Source organism: Bombina bombina, chromosome 3, assembly GCF_027579735.1.
Source record: "Bombina bombina isolate aBomBom1 chromosome 3, aBomBom1.pri, whole genome shotgun sequence".
Taxonomy (NCBI): Eukaryota; Metazoa; Chordata; class Amphibia; order Anura; family Bombinatoridae; genus Bombina; species Bombina bombina.
Genome location: NC_069501.1, coordinates 99,011,074 through 99,032,282, shown reverse-complemented (window position 1 = coordinate 99,032,282; position 21,209 = coordinate 99,011,074). Strand labels below are relative to the sequence as shown.

Sequence of the window (21,209 nt, the reverse complement as noted above, 5' to 3'; positions counted from 1 at the left end):
TTTAAAGAGACAGTAACGTTTTTTTTGGTGTGTTAATTTTAACCTAAATTATCAGTTTATTTATTCTAATTTGATCAGTTGTGAGTAAAGATGGACCAAGAGGCCATGCAAAATGTTTCTTGTTCTTTATGTTTTGATGCTAACGTGGAAACACCAATCTGTTCCTCCTGTATTGAGAGAACTTTAAATTACAGGAAGACTTTTTCTCCTGTTAAGTGTAGTCAGTCCACGGGTCATCCATTACTTATGGGATTATAACTCCTCCCTAACAGGAATTGCAAGAGGATCACCCAAGCAGAGCTGCTATATAGCTCCTCCCCTCTACGTCATATCCAGTCATTCTCTTGCACCTAACTAAAGATAGGACGTGTGAGAGGACTGTGGTGTGTTAAACTTAGTTTTTATTTCTTCAATCAAAAGTTTGTTATTTTAAACGGCACCGGAGTGTGTTGTTTGTTCTCAGGCAGCATTAGAAGAAGAATCTGCCTGAGTTTTCTATGATCTTAGCTGTCGTAACTAAGATCCACTTGCTGTTCTCGGCCATTCTGAGGAGTGAGGTAACTTCAGAACAGGGGATAGCATGCAGGGCCCACCTGCAAGGAGGTATGTGCAGTAAATTATTTTCTAAGGAATGGAATTGACTGAGAAAATACTGCTAATACCGATGTAATGTAAGTGCAGCCTTAAATGCAGTAGTAGCGACTGGTATCAGGCTGATATGTATGTATGTATACTCTGAGGTATTTCTGGGGAATGGAATTTCACTAAGAAAATACTGTCAATATTAAAGTAATATTTGAGCCTGCACTGCAGTGAAAGTGACTAGCAGCAGGCTTAGTAATAACACTTCATAATTTTCAATTTTAAAACGTTTACTGGCATGTTAATCGTTTTTTCTGAGGTACTTGGTGATAAAACTTTATGGGCATGATTTTTACCACATGGCTGTCGTTTTTTTTTTTTTTTTTTCTGCATAAAAACAGTTTACTGAGCTTCCCCACTGTTGTAATATGAGTGGGAGGGGCCTATTTTAGCGCTTTATTGCGCAGTAAAAATTTAGTCACAGTCTTCCTATTTCTTCCTCCATGATCCAGGACGTCTCTACAGAGCCCAGGGGTCTCCAAAACTAGTTTTGAGGGATGTAATCAGTCACAGCAGACCTGTGACAGTGTGTTTGACTGTGATAAAAACGTTTATTATTTCAACTGTTATCCGTTTTGGGTATTAAGGGGTTAAAATCATCCTTTTGCTGGTGGGTGCAATCCTCTGCTAACTTTATACATTTTCTGTTAAAATTTGGTTGTTTTAACATATTTGGTTCATTGTTAATTCAACTGTGTCACATTTTTATGTTTCTTAAAGGCGCAGTAGCATTTTTTATATAGCTTGTAAATTTATTTAAAAGTTTTTTCCAAGCTTGCTAGTGTTATTGCTAGTCTGTTTAAACATGTCTGACACAGATGAATCTGTTTGTTCACTATGTTTAAAGGCCAATGTGGAGCCCAATAGAAATTTGTGCACTCAATATATAGATGTTACTTTGAATAAAAGTCAAACTTTATATGTTAAAAAAATATCACCAGACAACGAGGGGGAAGTTATGCCGACTAACTCTCCTCACGTGTCAGTACCTTCGCCTCCCGCTCAGGAGGTGCGTGATATTGTGGCGCCAAGTACATCAGGGCGGCCCATACAAATCACTTTGCAAGACATGGCTAATGTTATGACTGAAGTACTATCTAAATTGCCAGAATTAAGAGGTAAACGCGATCACTCTGGGGTAAGAACAGAGTGCGCTGATAATAGTAGAGCCATGTCTGATACTGCGTCACAATTTACAGAACATGAGGACGGAGAGCTTCATTCTGTGGGTGACGGATCTGATCCAAGTAAACTGGATTCAGAGATTTCAAATTTTAAATTTAAGCTTGAGAACCTCCGTGTATTACTAGGGGAGGTATTAGCGGCTCTGAATGATTGTAACACGGTTGCAATTCCAGAGAAAGTATGTAGGCTGGATAAATATTTTGCGGTACCGGCGTGTACTGACGTTTTTCCTATACCTAAAAGGCTTACAGAAATTGTTAACAAGGAGTGGGATAGACCCGGTGTGCCCTTTTCACCCCCTCCTATATTTAGAAAAATGTTTCCAATAGACGCCACCACACGGGACCTATGGCAGACGGTCCCTAAGGTGGAGGGAGCAGTTTCTACTCTGGCTAAGCGCACCACTATCCCGGTGGAGGATAGCTGTGCTTTTTCAGATCCAATGGATAAAAAGTTAGAGGGTTACCTTAAGAAAATGTTTGTTCAGCAAGGTTTTATATTACAACCCCTTGCATGCATCGCGTCTGTCGCTGCTGCGGCGGCATTCTGGTTTGAGTCTCTGGAAGAGACCCTTAGCACAGCTCCATTGGATGAGATTATGAACAAGCTTAAAGCCCTTAAGCTAGCTAATTCATTTATTTCTGATGCCGTAGTACACTTAACCAAACTTACGGCTAAGAACTCCGGATTCGCCATTCAAGCGCGCAGAGCGCTGTGGCTTAAATCCTGGTCAGCTGATGTGACTTCTAAATCTAAATTGCTTAATATTCCTTTTAAAGGGCAGACATTATTCGGGCCCGGCTTGAAAGAAATTATCGCTGACATTACTGGAGGTAAGGGCCATGCCCTGCCTCAAGACAGGGCCAAACCAAAGGCTAAACAGTCTAATTTTCGTGCCTTTCGTAACTTCAAGGCAGGAGCAGCATCAACTTCCTCCGCTCCAAGACAGGAAGGAACTGTTGCTCGCTACAGACAGGGCTGGAAACCTAACCAGTCCTGGAACAAGTGCAAGCAGGCCAGAAAACCTGCTGCTGCCCCTAAGACAGCATGAAGTGAGGGCCCCCGATCCGGAAACGGATATAGTAGGGGGCAGACTTTCTCTCTTTGCCCAGGCTTGGGCAAGAGATGTCCAGGATCCCTGGGCGTTGGAAATCATATCTCAGGGATATCTTCTGGACTTCAAAGCTTCTCCTCCACAAGGGAGAGTTCATCTTTCAAGGTTATCAGCAAACCAGATAAAGAAAGAGGCGTTTCTACGCTGTGTACAAGACCTCTTACTAATGGGAGTGATCCACCCAGTTCCGCGGTCGGAACACGGGCAAGGATTCTATTCAAATCTGTTTGTGGTTCCCAAAAAAGAGGGAACCTTCAGACCAATCTTGGACTTAAAGATCCTAAACAAATTCCTAAGAGTTCCATCGTTCAAAATGGAAACTATTCGAACCATCTTACCCATGATCCAAGAGGGTCAGTACATGACCACAGTGGATTTAAAGGATGCCTACCTTCACATACCGATTCACAAGGATCATTACCGGTATCTAAGATTTGCCTTCCTAAACAGGCATTACCAGTTTGTAGCTCTTCCCTTCGGGTTAGCTACGGCTCCAAGAACCTTTACAAAGGTTCTGGGCTCTCTTCTGGCAGTACTAAGACCGCAAGGCATAGCGGTAGCTCCGTACCTAGACGACATTCTGATACAAGCGTCAAGTTTCCAAACTGCCAAGTCTCATACACAGTTAGTTCTGGCATTTCTAAGGTCGCATGGGTGGAAGGTGAACGTAGAAAAGAGTTCTCTATTGCCACTTACAAGAGTTCCCTTTCTAGGGACTCTTATAGATTCTGTAGAAATGAAAATTTACCTGACGGAGGACAGGTTATCAAAACTTCTAAATGCTTGCCGTGTCCTTCATTCCATTCAACACCCGACAGTGGCTCAGTGCATGGAGGTAATCGGCTTAATGGTAGCGGCAATGGACATAGTACCATTTGCGCGCCTGCATCTCAGACCGCTGCAATTGTGCATGCTAAGTCAGTGGAATGGGGATTACTCAGATTTGTCCCCTCTGCTAAATCTGGATCAAGAGACCAGAGATTCTCTTCTATGGTGGCTTTCTCGGCCACATCTGTCCAAGGGGATGCCCTTCCGCAGGCCAGATTGGACGATTGTAACAACAGACGCCAGCCTTCTAGGTTGGGGCGCAGTCTGGAATTCCCTGAAGGCTCAGGGATCATGGACTCAGGAGGAGAGACTCCTTCCAATAAACATTCTGGAATTAAGAGCAATTTTCAATGCTCTTCTGGCTTGGCCTCAGTTAGCAACTCTGAGGTTCATCAGGTTTCAGTCGGACAACATCACGACTTTGGCTTACATCAACCATCAAGGAGGAACAAGGAGTTCCCTAGCGATGATGGAAGTCTCAAAGATAATTCGCTGGGCAGTGTCTCACTCTTGCCAGCTGTCAGCGATCCACATCCCAGGCGTGGAGAACTGGGAGGCGGATTTTCTAAGTTGCCAGACCTTTCATCCGGGGGAGTGGGAACTTCATCCGGAGGTGTTTGCCCAACTGCTTCATCATTGGGGCAAACCAGATCTGGATCTCATGGCGTCTCGCCAGAACGCCAAGCTTCCTTGTTACGGATCTAGGTCCAGGGACCCGGGAGCGGTGCTGATAGATGCTCTGACAGCACCTTGGGTCTTCAACATGGCTTATGTGTTTCCACCTTTCCCGATGCTTCCTCGATTGATTGCCAGGATCAAACAGGAGAGAGCATTGGTGATTCTAATAGCGCCTGCGTGGCCACGCAGGACCTGGTATGCAGATCTAGTGGACATGTCGTCCTGTCCACCATGGTCTCTGCCTCTGAGACAGGACCTTCTGATTCAGGGTCCTTTCAAACATCCAAATCTAATTTCTCTGAGGCTGACTGCATGGAGATTGAACGCTTGATTCTATCAAAGCGTGGATTCTCGGAGTCAGTGATTGATACCTTAATACAGGCTAGGAAACCTGTTACCAGGAAAATTTACCATAAAATACTTATATTGGTGCGAATCCAAGAGTTACTCATGGAGTAAGGTTAGGATTCCTAGGATATTGTCTTTTCTACAAGAGGGTTTATCTGCTAGTTCGTTAAAGGGACAGATTTCAGCTCTGTCTATCCTTTTACACAAACGTCTGGCAGAAGTTCCAGACGTTCAGGCTTTTTGTCAGGCTTTGGCTAGGATTAAGCCTGTGTTTAAGACTGTTGCTCCGCCGTGGAGCTTAAACTTAGTTCTTAACGTTCTGCAAGGTGTTCCGTTTGAACCCCTTCATTCCATCGATATCAAGCTGTTATCTTGGAAAGTTCTGTTTTTAATGGCTATTTCCTCGGCTCGAAGAGTCTGAGTTATCGGCCTTACATTGTGATTCTCCTTATCTGATTTTTCATTCAGACAAGGTAGTTCTGCGTACTAAACCTGGGTTCTTACCTAAGGTAGTCACTAACAATAATATCAATCAAGAGATTGTTGTTCCATCATTGTGCCCTAACCCTTCTTCAAAGAAGGAACGACTTTTGCACAATCTGGACGTCGTCCGTGCCCTGAAATTTTATTTGCAGGCAACTAAAGATTTTCGTCAAACTTCTTCCCTGTTTGTCTTTTATTCTGGACAGAGGAGAGGTCAAAAAGCTTCGGCTACCTCTCTCTCTTTTTGGCTTCGTAGCATAATACGTTTAGCCTATGAGACTGCTGGACAGCAGCCTCCTGAAAGGATTACAGCTTATTCTACTAGAGCTGTGGCTTCCACTTGGGCCTTTAAGAATGAGGCCTCTGTTGAACAGATTTGCAAGGCTGCAACTTGGTCTTCACTTCACACTTTTTCAAAATTTTACAAATTTGACACTTTTGCTTCTTCGGAGGCTGTTTTTGGGAGAAAGTCCCTCCCGTCATCCGTGTACTTTTAGCTTTGGTATTGGTATCCCATAAGTAATGGATGACCCGTGGACTGACTACATTTAACAGGAGAAAATATAATTTATGCTTACCTGATAAATTCATTTCTCCTGTAGTGTAGTCAGTCCACGGCCCGCCCTGTTTTTACGGCAGGTCTAAATTTTAATTAAACTCCAGTCACCACTGCACCCTATAGTTTCTCCTTTCTCGTATGGTTTCGGTCGAATGACTGGATATGACGTAGAGGGGAGGAGCTATATAGCAGCTCTGCTTGGGTGATCCTCTTGCACTTCCTGTTAGGGAGGAGTTATAATCCCATAAGTAATGGATGACCCGTGGACTGACTACACTACAGGAGAAATTAATTTATCAGGTAAGCATAAATTATATTTTTCTGAGCCAACATTGTCTAAGTCGGATGCTGTCCAGGGGTCTTCTTACAATGTTCAAGATATGCCGCAGCTTTCTCCTCAAGTGTCCCAAATGTTATCGTCCACACATGCAGTGCCCTGCACTTCCTTTCAAGCTCTGCCTGGAGTTACTTTGCAAGACCTCACTACCCTCATGTCTTCTGCGGTATCTGATGCGTTGTCTGCTTTCCCATGCTGCAAGGAAAGCGCAAGAGGAAATGTAAAGAATCAGTGATTAAGGTTTCTGACACATTTGTGGTTATTCCGAATGTTCCCTCCCAGAAATCTGAGGAGGATACTTCGGTAGCATCTGAGGGTGAAATCTCAGACTCAGACAGTGTAATCCCTTCTTCTGATGCTGAAGTTGTATACTTCAGGTTTAAGCTGGAACACCTCCGTTTGTTACTACCTTGGACGACTCCGACACTACGGTCGTAGTCAATCCTTAGAAGTCTAGCAAGCTAAACAAGTATTTTGATGCACCTTCCATGGTGGATGTTTTCCCTGTACCAGATCAGGCTACAGAGATTATTGCTAAGGAATGGGAGAGACCAGGTATTCCTTTTTCTCCATCCCCTATTTTTAAAAATATGTTTCCTATTGCTGACTCTATCAAGGAGTCATGGCAGTCAGTACCCAAGGTGGAAGGGGCAATTTCCACTTTAGCTAAGAGGACCACTATTCCCATAGAAGATAGTTGTTCCTTTAAAGATCCTATGGATAAGAAGTTGGAGGGATTGCTCAAAAAGATGTATATTCACCAGGGTTTACAATGGCAACCTGCGGTGTATATTGCTACCGTCACTAGTGCGGCAGCATACTGGTTTGATGCGTTGTCTAATTCTATTCAGACAAACACTCCCCTTGACGAGATCCAGGGTAGGATCAAGGCCCTTAAATTGGCCAATTCTTTTATTACGGATGCTTCCCTACAGGTTATTAAGCTAGGAGCAAAAATTTCTGGGTTTGCCGTACTGTCCCGCAGAGCCTTATGGTTGAAATTCTGGTCTGTGGATGTGTTGTCTAAGATTTTAGCGATTCCCTACAAGGGTAACACCTTGTTTGGGCCGCGCTTGGCTGAGATTATTTCCGACATTGCGGTAGGAAAGGGTAATTTCCTCCCTCAGGATAAGAGGCATAAGCAGAAGGGACGTCAGAGTAGTTTTCCTTCCTTTTGAAACTTCAAGGGTAAGCCTTCCTCTCCCTCTACAAAGCAGGAACAGTCCAAACCTTCCTGGAGGTCCAACCAGTCATGGAACAAAGGAAAGCAATCTAAGAAGCCTGCTAATGACACAAAGTCAGCATGAAGGGTGTTCAAGACCTTTCCGACCTGGGAGTGATTGTTCCTGTTCCAATCTAGGAACAGGGTTTAGAATTTTACTCCAGTCTGTTCGTGGTTCCCAAAAAAAGAGGGAACTTTCAGACCAATTCTAGATCTCAAAAGTCTAAACAAGTTCCTCAGAGTACCGTCCTTCAAGATGGAAACTATTCGTTTCATTCTTCCCTTGGTTCAAGAGGGTCAATTTATGACAACAGTAGATTTAAAGGACGCATACCTGCATGCTCCCATCCACAGGGATCATCACAAGTTTCTGAGGTTCGCATTTCTAGACAAACACTTCCAGTTTGTGGCTCTTCCATTCGGCCTTGCCACAGCTCCCAGAATTCAAAAGTCCTGGGATCCCTGTTGGCGGTGCTCCGGTTGCGGGGCATTGCAGTGTCGCCTTATCTGGACGACATACTGGTTCAGGCGCCATCCTTTCAACAAGCAAACTCCCACACAGAGATGTTGTTAACCTTCCTGTGCTCTCACGGATGGAAGGTAAATTTGGGAAAGAGTTCCTTAATTCCAGCTACAAGGGTAGTGTTCTTGGAAACCATAATAGATTCCCTATTGATGAAAATATTTCTAAAAGAGGTCAGAAAATCAAAGATTTTCGATTCTTGTCTCATGCTTCAGTCCTCTCCTCGGCAGTCAGTGGCTCAATGTATTGAGGTGATCGGTCTGATGGTAGCTGCCATGGACATAATTCCATTTGCCCGTTTCCACCTCAGACCTCTGCAGTTATGCATGCCCAGGCAGTGGAACGGGGATTATGCGGATCTGTCTCCGCAATTACTTCTGGATCAGGCGACGAGATTCTCTTCTTTGGTGGTTGTCTCAGAATCATCTCTCCCAGGGAACCTGCTTCTGCAGACACACCTGGGTCAATGTGACAACGGACGCCAGTCTGTTGGGATGGGGCGCAGTGTGGGGCTCTCTAAAGGCTCAGGGGACATGGACTCGGGAGGAGTCTGTTCTCCCCATAAACATTCTGGAGCTGAGGGCAATCTTCAATGCTCTTCTGGCCTGGCCTCAGTTAGCTTCGGCCTGGTTTATCAGGTTCCAGTCAGACAACATAACTTCAGTGGCTTACATCAACCGTCAGGGAGGAACTCGGAGTTCCTTGGCCATAACAGAGGTATCCAAAATTCTTCAGTGGGTGGAGACCCACAACTGCTGTCTATCTGTGATCCACATTTCAGGAGTGGACAATTGGGAAGCGGACTTTCTGAGCAGACAAAGCTTTCAACCGCGGGAGCTGGAACTCCATCTGGAAGTGTTTTCCAGCTTGAGTCTCAAATGGGGAAAGCCGGAACTGTATCTCATGGCATCTCGTCAGAATGCCAAGCTTCCGAGGTACAGGTCGAGGGATCCTCAGGCTTTAGTGATAGATGCTCTGGCGGTCCCTTGAAATTTCAGTCTTGCATACCTATTTCCTCCGTTTGCTCTCCTTCCTCGGGTCATTGCTTGAATCAAACAGGAGAGGGTGTTGGTGATCCTCATTGCACCGGCATGGCCTTGCAGGATCTGGTATGCAGACCTAGTGGAGATGTCATCTCTCCCACCTTGGGGACTTCCACTGAGGAAGGACCTTCTACTTCAAGGGCCCTTCCTTCATTTAAATCTCGTTTCTCTGAATCTGACTGCTTGGAGATTGAACGCTTAATCTTATCTAAGCGGGGATTTTCTGAGTCGGTCATTGAGACCGTGATTCAGGCTTGTAAGTATGTTACCAGGAAGATTTACTACAAGATATGGCGTAAATATCTGTATTGGTGTAAATACAGAGACTACTCTTGGAGTAGAGTTTGGATTCCTAGAATTCTGTCTTTTCTCCAAGAGGGTTTGGAGAAGGGTTTATCTGCAAGTTCTTTGAAAGGTCAAATCTTGTTACATAAACGTCTGGCGGATGTACCAGACGTGCAATCGTTCTTTCAGGCCTTGGTCAGAATCAGGCCTGTGTTCAAACCTTTTACCTCCCTGGAGTCCTTAACCTTGTTCTTAAATTTCTTCAGCACGCTCCGTTTGAGCCTATGCATTTCTTAGATATTAAATTGTTATCTTGGAAGGTTTTGTTTCTTGTTGCTATTTCATCTGATCGTAGAGTCTCAGAGCTCTAGGTGTTACAGTATGAGTCTCCTTACCTTATTTTTCATTCGGATAAGGTAGTTTTGTGTACTAAGTTAGGGTTTCTCCCTAAAGTGTTTTCGGATAGGAACATTAATCAGGAGATTGTTGTTCCTTCTTTATGTCCTAACCCATCTTCTCATAAAGAACGTCTGCTGCACAACCTAGACGTGGTGTGTACGTTAAAATTCTATTTACAGGCGATTAAGGATTTTCGCCAGTCTTCTGCTCTGTTTGTGGTTTTCTCTGGGAAACATAAGGGGCAGAAAGCTACGGCTACTTCTCTTTCCTTGTGGCTGAAGAGTATCATTCGCTTGGCTTATGAAACTGCTGGAAAGCAGCCTCCTGAGAGGGTCACCACTCATTCTACAAGGGCTGTTTCCTTTTCCTGGGCATTTAAAAATAAAGTTTCTGTGGAACAGATTTGCAAGGCTGCAACTTGGTCCTCTCTTCGCACTTTTTCAAAATTCTATAAATTTGATACTTTTGCCTCGGCTGAGGCTTCTTTTGAGAGAAAGGTTCTTCAAGCAGTGGTGCCTTCTGTTTAGGTTCCCTGTCTTGTCCCTCCCTTATCATCCGTGTCCTCTAACTTGGGTATTGATTCCCAATAGTAATTAGATGACTCATGGACTCACCGTGTCATTAGAAAGAAAACTAAATTTATGCTTACCTGATAAATGTGTTTATTTCTTGGCGCGGTGAGTACACGGCCCGCACTGTTTTTTAAGACAGGTTTTTGTCATGTTATAAACCTCAGGCACCTCTGCACCTTGTTGCTTCCTTTCTCTCCTTTTTACTTCCTTTCTCTCCTTTTTACTTCCTTTCTCTCCTTTTTACTTCGGTCAAATGACTGGGGTTGGAGGGAAGGGAGGTAATATTTAACATCTTTTCTGTGGTGCTCTTTGTTGCCTCCTGCTGGGCAGGAGGTATATTCTCAATAGTAATTTGATGATCCGTGGACTCACTGTGTCAAGAAGTAAATTTATCAGGTAAGCATACATTTTGTTTTTTCATTGAGCGCACCTGGGCAGCTGTCTAGTCACAGCCCGATCGCACCATTACACTCAATGTAGCTCGCTCCTGCTCTGGTCCGATAGCGGGAGCGAGCTACACTGAGCGTAATGGCGCGAACGGGCCTGGCTGTGACTAGACAGATGCGCTCATTGAAAAAAATCAGACCCGCTCAGTAGAGCATAGAGCGGCGGTCTGAGAAATCCTCCTTTATAATAAAATATCAGCTGCAATTGATGATGGCCCTGCTGGTGGGCCCCGAACTGACATGCCCCTCACTGCATGCTCTGACTGGCCTACTGCTCTACACATAAGGAATACCAGGCAGACCTGTCAGAGTGCCATTGCACATGCCTGTGTGCACTGTGCACATGTAGCAGCATTTCTGTGGTAGAACAAAAAGAAGATGGGGCTGGCCCTAGACACTGCTTGTAAGTAACTCATACCATTCAACTGACACCAATGAAAAAATATATTTTCTTACCCCACTGACAAATATATAATATAATGTGTATATATATATATATACTATAACAAAATATGAAACTATCGGGCCTTGGATACTTCTGGTTAAATGGATACCGGGCTTTGAGGTCACTTCGGTTGATAACTTCTGGCTTAGATAATGTTATATAATTCTGCACTATGTGCAGAATTATATAACATTATTTTGTAGGTTTACTGCCCCTTTAAGTATGGAAGAATTACATAATCAACAAGTGCATTATAAAAAGACAGTACAGTAACACTTAGTCTAAGAGTTTTAAAAGAGATTTAGATTTTTTTTTCTAACAAGTTTCAACATGTCAAGTAGCCCACCTCCTGTACCATGTGATAGCCATCAGCCAATTGCAGACTAATATATAGATATAGATATATATACTGTATATGTGTGTGTATATGTATATATATATACTGTGAACTCTTGCACATGCTTAGTAGTAGTAGTTGCCTCAGAATATGTGCAAAAAAAACAATATGCACAGTTTGATAATGGAAGTAAATTGGAAAGTTTCTTACAACTGCATGTTCTATCTGAATCATGAAAGTTGAATTTTTACTTTAGTGTCCCTTAAACAACAATCAACCACAACTATCTGTCCAGTACATTCATAACTATTTTATACTGTGTTTGTAATGCAAAATCATTTTATGCTACTTTTTTACTCTCATTTCGCTTTGAAAGTATACATGTGTTACTTAATTTAATAGAGGTTTATGTTACTTCCATAGGAGTACAAACCAGCAGGAACCCGAAAACTTCATATTATACTTGGAGTTGAAACTGGAGGACCTGGTGGAAGACGGGCAGGAGAATCAGGTCACACTGTAGCTGATTACTTGAAATTTAAAGACCTAATTTTAAGGATGCTGGACTATGATGCCAAAACCCGTATTCAGCCGTACTATGCTCTGCAGCATAGTTTCTTCAAGAAAACTGCAGATGAAGGTACAAATACAAGTAATAGTGTATCGACAAGTCCAGCAATGGAGCAGTCCCAGTCATCCGGAACCACTTCTAGTACATCATCTAGCTCAGGTATGGCTGTTGGCTAGATAGTATGTTTTCAAATTTCAAATCAGCGTTTGCTGTGAAAGTAAATTGTGTGCCATAGTTCATTAATATTAAAGTATACAAATTAGAAAATTAACCATTATGTTTTGTAACGGCTCCTGCACTGATCAACCACTCTGTAGCAATTTTAAACAAGCTGCAAAATTCTTATGTATGTAGGGTGCTCTCTTAGAAGGGAGTTAAAAAACAGCCCAATTTTCAGAGTCAAATTGAAGGAAAAGTAAATGAATGAAATGCACATTAACAATTTTTTTTATTTAAAGGGATAGGAAAGTCAAATTTAAACTTGCATGATTCCGATAGAGCATGTAATTTTAAGACTTTTAAATTTTTATTATCATTTATTTGTATAGTGCTGCCAAATTCCGTAGCGCTGGGTACAATGATAGGGGTATACAATGACAAAGTTTTTTGATAAAATACATAACAAAACGAAATAAATCTAGTACAGGAGGAAGAGGGCCCTTCTCCGGAGAGCTCACAGTCTACAGGTTTAGGGTGCAGAGACAAAAGGTTGGGGCAGCTTGTTACATTGGTTGTAGTTGCAGCAGTGAGTCAGGCAGTTCATGTATTCGTATGGTTCGGGTGAGGAATGAAGGAGAGATGGTACGCCTCTCTGAATAGGTGGGTTTTCAAGGAGCGTCTGAATCTATACAAGGTTGGAGACAGTTTTATGGAGCGAGGTAGAGAGTTCCAGAGGACAGGAGCAGAACGTGCAAAGTCTTGTAGGCGGGAGTGCGACGTAGAGATAACAGACGTGGGTCAACGGTTGATCGAAGAGGACGGGATGGGGAATATTTCACAATGAGAGAGGAAATATAGTTGGGAGTTAGACTGTTTAGTGCTTTGTAAGTTAGGGTTAATACTTTAAATTGTATTCTGAAGTATATGGGGAGCAAGTGTAGAGACTGGTAGAGCGGATCAGCTGAGGCAGTGTTTTGGAAGGCCATTTAGGAGTAGATTGCAATAATCAATGCGTGAGAAAATGAGGGAATGAATAAATATTTTAGTGTTTTTTGAGTAAGGAAGGGACGAATTCTGGAAATGTTGCATAGGTGTGAACGGCAGGATTTGGTAAGTGCTTGTATATGTGGGTTGAATGTGAGCTCTGAGTCTAGTGTGACCCCAAGACAGCGGACCTGGGTGAGGTGTTTAGAATAGAGTCTCCAACTGAGAAATGTCAGGTGTTGGATGTCTCAAAGGGGGGGGGGGATAAGAAGCAGCTCAGTTTTGGACCGATTGAGTTGGAGGTAGTGTGAAGACATCCAAGAGTAAATTGCAGAGAGGCAATTGGAAATCTGGTTGAGTAAAGGGGGAGAGATATCAGTAGAGGAAAGATTTGGGTATCATCAGCATATAAGTGGTACTGGAATCCAAAGGAGGCTATAAGTTTTCCAAAGGAGGATGTATAGAGAGAGAAAAGCAAGGGGCCCAAGACAGAGCCTTGCGGTACTCCAACTGAGAGAGGCATAGGATCGCAAGATATGTTGTTAAAGGAAACTGAAAAAGAGCAATTTGAGAGATATGAGGCAATCTAAGAGAGGGCTGTGTCTCGGATGCCAAACGAATGTAGTATTTTTAGGAGGAGAGGATGGTCCACTGTGTCAAAAGCAGCGGATAGGTCAAGAAGATTTAGTAAAGAGTATAGTGGCCTTTTGCTTTAGCTGATAACGGGTCATTTGTTACATTAGCAAGAGCAGTTTCTCTTGAGTGTTTAGGGCGGAAACCAAATTGTAGTGGATCAAGTAAGGAGTTAGTTGTGAGAAATTGAGTTAGCCGATTATAGACCAGTCGTTCCAATAATTTTGAAACAAAGCGAAATAAGGAGACCGGTCGATAGTTAGAAGGCGTTGAGGGGTCACGATTGATTGGTATGATTAACGCATGCTTGAATGTATCCTGGAAATGTGCCAGCGGTGAGAGATTGGTTAAATAGATGAGATAGGGTAGGGGTTAGTGAATCAGAGAGGGAATAAGTTGTGGAGGAATAGGGTCAAGTGGGCAGGTTGTGAGATGAGCCAAGGATAGGAGTACAGAGTCTTCTTACTCTGTTACAGGAGGGAAGTAGCATAGAGTTTTTTGTTAATAGAATGGGTGGGTAGGATTGCTGGGTTTGAAGGATGTGAGGTGCAGATATCTTTTCTAATGGTGTCAATTTTATTTTTTAAATGATCAGCAATAATCTGAGCAGTGAGGTTGGTAGTGGGCGGGGGTGCAGGCGGACATAGAAGGGAGTTAAAGGTTGAGAACAGCTTTCTGGGGTTGGATGCATGAGATGACACAAGGGAGGAAAAATAGACTTGTTTGGCCAGGCTGAGCACAGAGTTGTAGGACTTAAGGATGAATTTATAATGCTGAAAATCAGCACAGGTGTGTGATTTCCTCCACTGCCGTTCAGCAGCCCATGAACATCGCTGAAGATATCTGGTCTGTTTGGTTTGCCACGGTTGCCGTCGAGTGATTGATGTACGACGAACAGTGGAGGGTGCAGCTTTGTCAAGTGTTAATTTTAGTGCTGAATTATACTGTAAAGCATCGAGGTTTGGACTAGAGAGGGATGAAATGTCAGAGAGCAGAGGATTCAGTGGAGTGGAAAAGTCTGAAATCCAAGTCATTTAAATTCCTGTAAGGTAGCAGTTTTTGGGGGGCTTTCAAAGATGTAGCAGGTAGAGTAAGAGAGAAAGTTAGTAGATTGTGGTCAGAGGGAGGAAAGGGGAAGTTGGAAACGGCACAGAGATTAGTGAAGACCAGGTCTATGGAGTTGCCTTCACAGTGGCTTGGAGATGTTGTCCACTGGGACAGGCCAAAAGAGCTGGTAAGGGATAGAAGTTTAGAGGCAGCAGGCATGTTAGGTTTTCAAATGTGCTTCTCTTGGTATCTCTTGTTGAAAAAGAATACACACATAACTTACACTAGTGAGAGCTAGCTGCTGATTGGTGCCTGCACACTAGATGTGCTCAGCTAGCTGCCAGTAGTGCAATGCCGTTCCTTCAGCAAAGGATAACAAGAGAATGAAGCACATTTAATAACAGAAGTAAATTTGAAAGTTGTTTAAAATTGTGCGTTCTTTCCGAATCAAGAAAGAAAATGTTGGGATTTCCTATGCCTTTAAATCACTTTTGTTCCCCAATTTAAATAGGATTTTTTTATTTTTGCTTTTCGAGGACAAATCTATCTAAATATAATGTTTTATTTAAGATACATTATAATCCAACGGTTATTCATCCTGAAATAAACGGGGAGAGGGCACACAGCTGCATTCATTACTTTTGGGAATTCAGAACCTGGCCACCAGGAGGAGGCAAAGACACCCCAGCCAAAGGCTAAAATACCTCCCCCACTTCCCTCATCCCCCAGTCATTCTTTGCCTTTAGTCACAGGAGTTTGGCAGAGAAGTGTCAGAAGATTTCCGAGTAGTCTCTTATGGAGGGTAGTACTCTTTGAGATGGGACTGGAGTTTTAAGTAGTCCTGTGAGCCTCTCATTGAGAGCTTGGATGAAAGTTAGAGTCCGGAGATGCAGAGAGAGTCTTTCTGCAAAACCTACCCGACTCATATTACCAGCTCCATAAGCAATCGGCGTTGACGAGTTTTGCTGCCGTCTTTCTTCACTCAAGTCCATGTCAGAAGCGATGCTAATATCTGTCACACCTGAAGGGCCGTGTTACTGTTCAACGGCGTAGATTCTGGTAAGATTGTTTAATTTTTTATACATGTATGATAATGCAAGAATACAGGGTCACAGTGGGACTCCTTTTATCTGTATAGAATCAAGGGTTAATATCTCCTGAGGGGGATTATTGAACAGTGGGGAATAATCTTATATGTTTATTTGATTTTATGCTGCTTTTATGTGTGAGATGTTATGGGCTCCTAGGCTGTTATGGAATATACAGGTTTCACTTTCACTTTGAGGGCCATGCAGCTTACAAGCTTGGCACACTTTTTCTCATAGCAGGAGCGGTCCTGCATTGTGCACCATGTGATTCTTTCCCTCTTTCCTGACCGGTTGTCTATCAGAGAGGAGCCCTAAATCTCTGTACTGTTTGGGTCATGGGAGGTGGTGAGCGCTCCAGCCATTGGGATATAAAGGTGCAGTTTTTTTTAATAAAATAAAATGTTTTATTTCTATAGTTCTCCGGTTATTGCACTAGCGATGGAGGATTCTCTTACTTAGACGGCACTCCCTCTATTCCTAAACAGTAATTCCTGTTTATATTGTGAGGAGGCCTTAGTTCCGCCCCCTCAAATTATGTTCCATATGCCTTGATAATGTAATAAGATCAAACATGTTTGATACCACTGAGCCATCCACAACTGAGGAGTTGTTGTTTCCCGTAGCATTGCTGATCCTCCATCTGGAGGGGGCCATTTTTTCACCAGACGTTACTGCGTAGTTCATACGGCGGTGTCTGCGGCCTTTAATGCTTTATCTCACCCTGCTAAGCGCAAGCAAAAGGTTACATATTGCACTCCTTCCCAGAGTACATCAGATTATTTATGGATTTAACTCATAGGGTTATCCGAGGATGAAGTTCCTTCTGAGACTTCAGAGTATGAACATTTTGGGTCAGAGTCTGCTGCCTCTAAACCTCCGGCTGCGGAGGAACCAGACTTTAGTTTTAGGAATTTGTGCTTTCTTCTAAAGGAAGTTTTTGGCGAATTCAGAGGTTCCAGAGGCCAAATTGCCTGATGAACCTTTGATTCCTAAATTGGATAGAGTTTGAGGACAGGGTGGTACCTTATCGTACCCTGCTCCTGTTAGATGGCGAACATTATTGAGAATGAATAGGACAGGATTGGATTCCTTTTTCCCCTCTTCTCCCTTTAACAAAAGATTCCCGGTCCTGGACTCTCAATGGAGTTTGTGAGGTGTACTACTATCCCGCTTGAGGATAACTCTTCGCTTCAAGAGCCAATGGATGAAAGATGCAAACTCTGTTAAGAAAGATGTTTCAACATAAGAGGTATTTGTTTAATCGGCGGTGGCTGTTGCCACGGTTGCTGGAGCAGCTACCTACGGGTGTAACTCCTTACGGGATTTGATCGAGGGGGAGGGTCCCCTCGACGTTATTCAGGAAAGAATTAAGTCCTTAAGGGTTGCGAATTCTTTTATCTGTAATGCTAATAAGCAGATTATTCGCCTGAATGCTATGGCTTCAGCTTATTCTTTTCAGTCCCATCAGGCTCTGGCTTAATCATGGTTTGCTGATATGACTTCTAAGTCTAGACTTCTTTCCCTCCCCTTTAAGGGAATGATTTTGTTTGGTCCAGGACTGGACTCCATTATCTCCTTGGTCTCAGGGGGCAAGGGTACACTCCTACGACAAGAGAATATGAACTAGTCTAAGGGACAATTTTTGTTCTTTTCGTTCTGATAAAGCCCATGTCAGCAGTCCTCCGCTAAACCAGAGCAAAACAAGAGCTCTTGGAAGACAGCTCAGTCCTGGAATAAATCCAAGCAGAGCAAGAAGCCTGCCAAGTCTGTCGGCATGTATGGGCTGTCCCCGGTCCTCTTTTGGATCATGTAGGGGGCAGTCTGTCGCTCTTTTCAGTCGCTTGGTTCAAGGATGTGCAGTAGCCATGGGTCCTGGAGATCATAGCTCATTGTTACAAGGTAGGTTTCTAGTCTCAGCCACCCAAGGGCAGATTCCTCCTGTCTTCCTGACCAGAGAGAAGGGAAGCCTTTCTGGGGTGCGTACAGGATCTGTCCTCTTAGGGGTTATTGTCCCGGGGCCTATCAAAGTGAGAGGTTTGGGATACTATTCAAAAAACGTTAATGGGAGGCGCCAAATGCAGACTGCTGGTTCACTAATGAAACTTTATAAAATCTAAATATAGGTAGATAAGTGTATACACATAATCAATTCAAATCTAATCAATTCACCATGTATGAGACTTCAAATAATGTGCCTAAGTCAATAAGACATTAAACAAGTTTAATACATATAAAAATATGTAAAAGAATCTTTCCAAGTCAAATACTATATAATCTATTGACACCGGTGTCCTTAACACATTCAACAAACTTCCTAATCTTCTAAAATAGTTGATAAACTTTCTACTGCTTTAAAATTATTCACAAGTATTTGCTACTTTAAAAATACAAAGATTATCTAGATGCATGATTATCCGTATAGTGTCTGATACTCAAAATGAATATTAAGTAGTAACTTTGTATCCAAACACATACAGCATAAAAACTTCACACAGTCCCAAACTTTTAGTTAGAGTCTCGGTTCTTAGATGTATTTATTTGCTCAGCAATATTTTTCTTTTTCTAATCAGTTGGTTTGCTGTAAGCATAGATTTTTAGCTCAGTTCGTTTGCTGTAAGCATAGATTTTTAGCTCTTTCACTAAATCGTACCTGCAGGTTTTTTAGCAAGATGTTTAAACTTCGTACCTTTTTTAGTTACTTCTCTGTTGGAAAACACGTCCTTGTGATTACTGAGATAGCAGAGTGGGAAATGTTTCATTCCCACCGACGGTATCTTCTTCCTCGCTTGTGTATGACTTTGTCTGTTGGTGCGCACACTTCCTTGATCCCTCCTACCGCTTCACCTGTACACTCACGTTTTGCAATTAATGTACAACACTTCTTAGTGCTCCGGCTTAGCGGTTCTGTGAGGCTCTTCAGTTCTCGTTTCTTCCTGCTTGTTCTTTATTATAATCATCCAGGCTTTAAAAGTTGTGTTCAAAGTATTACTGCAGCTCACACAGTATCAACACGTATCGGCTCCCTCAGAGCCTTATTCAAATCTTTTTGTGGTCCCAAAGAAGGAGGGATCTTCTGTCCGATTCTGGACCTAAAGTGCTTAAACAAGTTTTTATATGTCCCTTTGTTCAAGATGAAGACAATAAGGGCCATTCTTCCCCTCGTTCGAGAAGGGCAGTTCAGGACCACAATAGATCTGAAGGATGCTCCCTCCACGTAACAATCCTCAAGGACCACTTCCAGTTCCTAAGGTTTGCGTTCCTGGACCCGCACTTTCAGTTTATTGCACTTCCATTTGGTCTAGCTACGGCTCTAAGAAATTTTTCGAAGAGTGGGCCATTCGGAATCTCTCCTCTGTCTTCTTCAATCCCATGGATGGAAGATAAATCTAGAGAGAGTTCTCATGTATCACAGTAGAATTCTCGGGTACTATAATAGACTCCATTGACATGAGAATATTTCTAACAGATCAGAGACGTTGCAAGCTAGCTTCAACATGCCTTGCCCTCCAGACCCCCTTAAAGGGACAGTACACTGTAAAATTGTTTTTATATGAATGCATTTTCAATGATTTGTTATACCGGCTGCAGAGTATAAAATGTATGAGAAATTGCATTTTTTGGTTTATTTGTGTATATGAAGTGGTTGGTTTTGTGCTTTTAAACCACAGCCTATTACAATAGGTTGAGCTTCCGGTAATATCAGATCTCATTATTTTATCACTTTTATGTACACAGACTTGCTTCCTTTTCTTATATTTGTCTAGAAAACTAAAGCTCAATACTTAGAGAGAACAATGGAAAATGATCATTTTATTACTTAACTATCATGCCCCCCACTAAGAGTGTAATCTCTTCTGCTGGCTGTGTTTACTTAGGCTATTCAATAGAATATACTCCAGTATAGAAACTTTCAGTATAGGTTGGGATACCACAAGCTAAATTAGCTATTTCAAATGCCAAAATAGAGGTAAAGGAGCTACTTGTAAACAATTTAATACACTCCAGCAGGTAAAATGAATCATTGGGAACAATTTAAAGGGGAGAACATTTTTGGGTGAACTGTCATCTGTGGCTCGGTGTATGGAGGTGATTGGTTTGTTTAATGGTGTCCAGTATGGACATCATTTCTTTTGCCAGGTTTCACCTCAGACTGTTGCAACTGCGCATGCTGAAGCAGTGGAACGGCGATCATTCGGATCTGTCTCAACAGATTTCTCTGGACAATTGACCGAGAGAATCGCTCTCTTGGTGTTGTTTTTGTCCGGATCACTTGTCCCAAGGAACGTCCGTCTCATGTCCATCCTGGGTGATTGTGACTACGGTTGCGAGTCTGTCAGGATGGGGAGCTGTTTGGGGTGCCAGTAAGGCACAGGGCCTATGGACTCAGGAGGAAAAGCTCCTTCCCGATCGCATTTTGGATCTTCGGGCAATATACAATGCTCTGAAGGCTTGGCCTCTGCTGGGTTTGTCCCAGTTTATCAGATCCAATCAGACAATATATCCTCGGTGGCTTACATCAACCATCAGGGGGGAACGAGAAGCTCCCTAGCTATGAGGGAAGTATCTCAGATTCTGGAGTGGGCGGAGACCCACATTTGTTCGCTGTCAGCGATCCACATTCTGGGTGTGGACAACTGGGAAGTGGATTTCCTCAGCAGACAATACTTTCATCCGGGGGAATGGTCTTTCCATCCCGAGTGTTTGCGGAGATTTGCAAGAGGTAGATCTTATGATGTCTCAATACCAAGCTATCCAGATATGGTCGAAGTACAGGGAGCCTCATGCGGAGCGAACAGATGCATTAGCGGTGCCTTGGAGGTTCAATCTAATTTATCTTTTCCGGCCGTTACCACTACTTATTAGTGTAGTGACTCGAATCAAGCAGGCGTCAGTGATACTGATTGCTCTGTCTTGGCCGTGAAGGATATGGTTCGAGGACTAGTGGGGATGTCATTATCTCCTCCATTGCAGTTACCTTGTAGCAGGGATCGGCTGACCAAGGTCTCTTTGTTCATCTATGTCTAGATTCTCTGAGGCTGACTGGGTGGAGATTGAACGCTTAGTCCTAGCCAAGAGAGGATTTTCTGGGAGCGTTATTTTTACTCTCATTCAAGCTCGTAGCTGGTTGCTTGTCACATCTATCATAAGGTGTGGAGGACCTACTTATTCTGTTCTCCAGGATGAACTGGAGAAGGGCTTTTCTGCAGATCCCCTTAGGGGACACCTATCTGGCTTTCCATGCTGATAAGGCTGTTCTGCGAACATCAATCAAGAGATTGTG

General features: G+C 43.0%; 1 protein-coding gene across 2 annotated transcripts in view; it reads left to right on the top strand.

Annotated features, from left to right (window-relative positions):
- The window catches only part of DYRK1A (dual specificity tyrosine phosphorylation regulated kinase 1A), an 833,667-nt gene that overhangs the window by 446,750 nt on the left and 365,708 nt on the right, over positions 1-21,209 (top strand). For both annotated transcript variants that reach the window (XR_008401316.1, XM_053705933.1), the window contains exon 11: positions 11,870-12,176. Coding sequence is in view for 1 of the 2 variants with exons in the window: in XM_053705933.1 (XP_053561908.1) it covers positions 11,870-12,176 (307 nt within the window). In the remaining variant the exon portion in view is untranslated. The remainder of the gene's footprint in view (positions 1-11,869; positions 12,177-21,209) is intronic.